Here is a 6,374-nt window from a genome sequence, read left to right as displayed (position 1 = left end):
GCAAATTAGTTAAATGGGTCTTACATTAAGGATCGGAGGAGTATATATTTTTTATAATTATTATATTAGGTTTTCCAATCACACATAATTATGTGTCCTATTTTTAAAATATTAGTATTTAATTAAAAATTCATATAAAATAAAAAAAAACAACACATGATTATGCATGATTACAGAACTTAACATAATGAATGGATACAAGAAACTTGGTTTAAATTTTTTTTTTTGGAAGAATCTAAAAAAAAATACCTTTAAAACTTCCATATCCCAAATCTGATTTAGAATTTCCCCCTTTCCTCGTTTTCCTCCGGTTTACTTTAACCTCGACTGATACTGAGGTTTCAAGGCTTGATCCCGTATGAGAAATTAAGAATTGTTTCTTGTTTCAGAGGCAAGTGTCATAGTCGTAGCTCGAAACCGTCGTCTAGTTTCACACGCCCACATCTTCCCCCTACCTCTTCCTCTCATAAATTCCTCTCATTCTTCTCAATTTCCTCACTTTTCACCCTAATTTGAGGCCTCGCTTGAATCTCTCTTCTTTTACCACCTTCATCTTCTTCTCTCTGGTGATCTTGATGGGTTTCTTGATTTGTCTGGTTCATTAGCCAAATCCCATTACGCAGAATCCACCTCCTGTGAAACCCAGTTGATTCATGGTGTTCCATTCAGTACCCAAATCTGAAATAGTTCCTCCTCCTCCTCCTCCAACATCCATCTGCGAATCGCCGTCCATGGCTTCAACCTTCTCCCCTGCTAAGTCTCACCAGCCTCTTCACAATTTTCCTCTCTCCAACTTGAAGTGGTCGATGAATCAATCCAATACACAGCGCCTTCGCAGGCCTCTTGATCCCTCTCATCTATCGCCTTCGCGTCATTCTGATCAGGATCACAATCGTTCTGCCCGAAAGAATGACAACAGGCTCATCAAGTTGTCCTAACCGTCCTCCAAACTCCTCTGGATCGGGCAATTCTGGTCGCGATGATTTGAAAACTGTATCTGCTAGCGAGATTCGAGCTCTGAATTTGGTTGAAAGTTCAGATAAGAAGCTGAAACTGAAAAAGGAGGAGAAAGTGAAGGCATCGGACTTGCATCAAACTGGACTTATCCGAGCACCAGCGAGGAGCAAGGCTGATACTGACGCCGAAGATGATGCCGAATGGGCAGATGACGATGAAGAACCTGTAGCGAAGACATGGAATCTGAGGCCGAGACGGCCAGTGACTAAACCTCAGAGTGCCAGTGGAGCGCCGCCGCAGGAGAATAAACCCTCGCCGCTTGCGCACACTCAGCCGGAATCGACTGTCACTGAGCACAAAGTTGCAAAGAAAAAGCGCAAACTTTCAGTATCTCTTTCAAAGGTGGAAATTGAGGACGATTTCCTGATCTTGACTGGGTCAAAGCCCCCCAGGCGGCCGAAGAAGAGAGCGAAGGGAGTGCAGAAACTGCTTGATGTATGTCTCTTTGATCACATAATTATCCATTTCGTGCTATTGTGGTAATTTGATGCTAGCGTTGCTATTCTTTTGCAGGGACTTTTTCCGGGTCTGTGGTTAACGTCGGTGACTCCTGATATGTATCGAGTTCCTGATGCTCCTCTTAAGGTAATCCTTTCAGAGTCTTGTTTCAATATCTTTTGGTTTATTGTGTGTTGGAATTTATTTTTGGCTTATTAGACACGGCGCACAATTCTTCAAGATCCATACGAATAATCATATTGCCGGGCCCTGTGTTAGTTTGTGTTCGATGGCTGTGTGTTCATGCTTTGCTTGATCACGCTTCAAGATAACCTAAACCCTCTTCCAATTGTAAGAGGATGAGGGGCCTAAAAATATAGTGAATACACTAGATTATAGTCTACTTTCAATATCTTATTTGTTATTTAGAACAAATGAATGTTTGTGGTGTATTCAAGTTCTTATGCCAATCAAACTACAACATCATATGATACTGAGAATTCTTCATGCTTCTTGCAGGGTTAAACTTTTCTAGTGCTGGTTCTGACCTTCTGGGATATAGGATGTTCTTTTGGTTTCTGACTTCTTCTGACTTTGGAACATTTTGTTTTTTGGCCGTCAGCAGAAGGTATAAAATACCATATACCAACAGATCATAAGAAGATGGATAACAAATGTATCTGTTTTTGGGCCTCATCTGTTGACTGAGGCATCCAATAAATGTTAGAAGAGCTATAACAGTAAAGGGTTATGTGTAGTCAGAGATGTACATATGAGTTATTTTGTTTTCAGTTTCTTTCTAGAGAAGAATTGTGGCAATATCGGTTATATTTATATTTTCTTTTCCCCCAACTCATAATCATTGTTCTACAGCTTACTTTTAAATCGCAAGCATATGGCAATTGGTTTCCAGTGTCATCGGAGTGAGGGAGAGTTCATGTATGAAACGTTAATGGTGATATAGTGATGCATTCATCACTTCAAACTAAATATTACTACATTTCAGATTGCTTTCTCCATTTCAACATGATTGTTTGCTAACATTATCATGAGAAACTAGTAAAGTTTGGACCTTAAGGGCTTACCATATCATCCTTTTCCAACTTTCATAAGCACAGCTGGTGGGGGATCTGGGGCTGGGGGGGCGGGGATACGTGAACAAGAATGAGAGAAATATAACCCTAAATGGTTGACATATTTGAGCAAGAAAAATTGTCTTCTCTTTATTTTTATTTGAAAGGAGGGTGGGGTGGGGTGGGGTGGGGAAGTACCTCTAAATTAGTGTTCATCTTCTAAGCAATTTGTCCTGAATTTGTGTGATGAAAATACATGAATTAAATGTGAGGCAAGGAGGATTTTTGTCCTTGAATTGAAAAGAAAATATGTACTGATCATGGAACAAGCAGAGAGAGAGAGAGAGAGAGAGAGAGTGAAGGGGGTTCAACAATCACCCCATGATGATCTGGCTGTCCAATAATGGGATCCTTCCCCCAACTACATTCCGTGTTGCTTTGAAATGAGGTTATTTTCCCCTGCTTTTACTCCTATGTTGATGCTACGATCTGTTTTATACCTCATCATTTAACGATGGGTTGATTGTGTCTTTTGATGGCATGCCAATGAGATACTGGGGGAAAAAATGTTGTGCATTGATGGCAAACTTCCCCTCTTTGGCTTGCTTTCTTTTACTTCTTTCCTTTTTATTTGATATCTGTTTATCTTTGTTGACATGTAAGGTGTACATAATTTATGTAAATAAAACAGAATTCCTTCCACTATTCCAATTGTAATGTTGCTTGAATTGAAAAATATGATCGGTGGTTTTTTATCCTGCTACTGATATATGCTATTAATTAAGCCAACTTCTTTAAAGGAATTTGTTGAAGTTTTACTCTTATTGATTCTAAGATCTGCGCTTGTAACAGCTTAAATACTCTTGATTGTGAAAGGGAAGATAGATAGGAGAACCTTTTCAAATTTCAAAATTTATGGAAGCTACAAATGCATAGATTTTATTGGAGATCATGTTTGTGTGATACTAAAATGGAATGCATGCAAGTGGGTGATATTCTTTCTCCTTTCCTCATTGTATCAATATTTTATTCTGATTTTGAGTTGCTCACTTATATACACACTGGAGTTCTGGAACCTTCTTAGGTATTTCGGCACCCTGTTTCACGCACCATGTTGCTTTTACTGGACACTACTATTAAATAAGCGGGTTTGATATATACTAATTCATCAGCATCTAATCATCTGGCTATTCCTTGTAAACGGAATATGGATTTGCCCTCATCTCATCATTAGATATATTGCTTTAACTTTTCAAAATACTTTTATGTTAGTTGCCTTTTTCTTAGTTTATCCCGCTACAGTGATTATATTTCAGCTTGAGATTTTAGGCTGCTAAATAAGTTGGACCAGCTCATCTTCGTAAACTGGTTACATGCCCTTGTTAAATTGTAACCAACTTTTCTTTTTGAGTCTCAGCTGATACAGTTAACAATTTTAGATTTCTTGTCGCAGTTGTTTTCAGTGCTGTCACTATAAGCAGCTCTCTGAGATTGTCAAAATTTTGATTTATTTAATTTGTCATCCAATCTTGCCACTAGCAAACTAGCCATTAAATTGCTGTCAAAAGCTTTATAGTTATGTGTAGCGTGCATTGTAACTGTCTGGGATTCCTCTGATTTGAACCCTGCTGTGGCCTGACCTCTTTTCATTCTGCTCAAATTAACTACTTTCTTTGAATCCAAGATTAATCCAATGGCTTATCCTTTTTTATCATGGAAATCAGAGTGCTGATAGATTTGACAAGTACTCCCCCCCCCCCCCCGGGTCATTCTCTCTCTGCATATATCACGGTATATATTTATTTGCGATTTTGTCTACTTCCATTTTGGTTTTGGTTTTTCCTTCATGAAGGTTTTTATTAAGGACAGGACGTCAGTTAAGTTCCACAGGAAGGACTTTGCTTCAGGTTCTCCCTGTACAAGTATATGTTAAGTAAAAGTCTTCTGAAGACTTGTGTGTGTGGTGCTGAGCTGTCAAATATATCTTGTCTTGTTTTTATTGGATAGCTTCATAACAAAGGCCTAAAAAATGTACTTATATTTTGTCATTTTATTAAATAAAATCCTGAAAGTGTTACTGTTTTTGAAATTTGTAATTTGAAGCCCTAAATGGTGAGCTATGCGCATCTTAAAAAAATTAGCTGGAAGCTACATTATATGATATATGATACTCAAGTTTAATTCATTTTGATATCATCTAAAATGTGCTTTAGAAGTTTTGCTGTCTATTATTTTGCACCTAATGGGCTTGGATTGGATAATCTGGACCTGTTTCCTGATACCAAGTGAGATGCAGCAAAACGAAAATTCTCATATTGATGCACTGAACTTCCACCTGCTGAGCTCAGTTGATTACGACATGGTACAATCAAATGATTTTTAGCTTGCTTCCGGTGAAGAGCTGGCATAGTATATCTAGTTTGTATCCACTTTAAACAGGTTGATTATGTGTCACGGTTTCAATGAAAAACAATTTTTATCTTGCAGTCATAAATAACAACTGCGTCAGATTGACTCTGCAGTTTTTGATGCACCTGGTAATGTATTTTGTAGCATGTAATTGCAGGTCAAACGAGGTAACATCCCAATCACAATTTCAGTTTAAGAGATTTCCATTTTGGTACCTATTTATCATTGACTTAGTTCTTAAGGAAACATAATACTCAACAATAATGATGTTTCTATATTCTTAATTCTGAAGGTCGGTGGCCTCTGCCAGTGAGTTATTGTCTGTCCTAACTGTTTGATGATGGCCTGAATATTTATTTATATAAATATAAGTTAACTGCTCAAATGAAGCACTATCTCATTCCCGATTTCAGTTTTAAAATACTCCCATTTTGGCAGCTAAAATTTATCATTGACTGTAGTCCTCAAGGAAACTTGATGCTCAACAATGATAATGTTTCTATATTCTTATTCTATAGATCAGTGGCCTCTGCCCCTGAGTTATTGTATGTCCCTAGTTGCTTGATGATAGCCTAAATACTTATTTATATGAAGAAGTAATTAAGAAGTATTAATACTTCTGTAATCAGCTACATTTTTCACTTGCTTTTGTTCCTGGCATGAAAGAGTTGCGAAATGGAAGACTGTTACTGTCATGAGAGTTCAGTTGATGTTGACTATGATGCTGCTTCTGGGTTCACAAAATCTGTCACAGCAATATGCAATTAACGAGGTGGATCTGAAAATAATGCCCCAGGAATAATACTGGAAGTGGAAGCATTGACTGGATCAAAAGGAATTGAACTGTCCATTTTATTCTGTTCATTTGTTTAGGCTTTTAAAAACCCTTTCTTTTGGACTTGAGGGTGCTTCATTGGGGGTTTTGTCTCCTTAGGCCAGGCAAATATAATGACATCTGTACCATAATCCAAATATTCGAGTATTTCTCTTTCATACTTTCTTTTATTACTAGCATTGTATTTCTCTCTTTTATCTACTCTTTGTAAATAAAGACGTGTGTTGGGAAAAAATTCATCTTTTACGTATTTATTACTTTTAATTAATTTTAACTGTTTTTTTTAACTATATAATTTGGTTATCAAGCTCTTCTAAAAAGAACTGAAAAGAGTATTATGTATTTGTTTGGTTTAGGTGATCCAAAATGGATCTCATGCCCATTGTTATTTATAACTGCATAGATTTGATGGACCGAATTAATTAGATGCAGAACATAAGCTTGATATTAATTAATCTTGTAACTATGGATAAAATAATTAGTCACTTGATATAAAAACAAAAAAAAAAAAAGGGTTTAACTTAGGTTAAGGGTTTAGGTTTTGATTTTAGTTTTTATATTTTTTTTGCACCATTTTTTGTCTCTCTATTTTGTTTATGCTG

General features: G+C 36.9%; 1 protein-coding gene across 1 annotated transcript; it reads left to right on the top strand.

Annotated features, from left to right (window-relative positions):
• Positions 1 to 384: 384 nt before the first annotated feature.
• Positions 385 to 2,445, top strand: LOC114743239 (uncharacterized). The gene is made up of 3 exons (XM_028931433.1): positions 385 to 1,452; positions 1,531 to 1,602; positions 1,975 to 2,445. Exons 1-3 carry the CDS (start codon positions 910 to 912, stop codon positions 1,978 to 1,980), a joined length of 621 nt encoding a protein of 206 aa, XP_028787266.1. The 5' UTR covers positions 385 to 909; the 3' UTR covers positions 1,981 to 2,445.
• Positions 2,446 to 6,374: the final 3,929 nt, after the last annotated feature.

The sequence above is a fragment of the Neltuma alba genome, unplaced genomic scaffold, assembly GCF_004799145.2.
Source record: "Neltuma alba isolate B1F8T4 unplaced genomic scaffold, ASM479914v2 tig00003988_pilon, whole genome shotgun sequence".
Classification (NCBI taxonomy): Eukaryota; Viridiplantae; Streptophyta; class Magnoliopsida; order Fabales; family Fabaceae; genus Neltuma; species Neltuma alba.
The sequence above is the reverse complement of the archived record's forward strand: the minus strand, read 5'-3'. Positions and strand labels throughout refer to the sequence as shown.

Excerpts from the sequence above, each read along its gene's own strand:
- LOC114743239 (XM_028931433.1), top strand. The coding sequence starts at position 910 with ATGACAACAGGCTCATCAAGTTGTCCTAACCGTCCTCCAAACTCCTCT. Across the intron at positions 1,453-1,530 it reads GAGTGCAGAAACTGCTTGAT|GGACTTTTTCCGGGTCTGTG; the intron begins GTATGTCTCTTT and ends ATTCTTTTGCAG.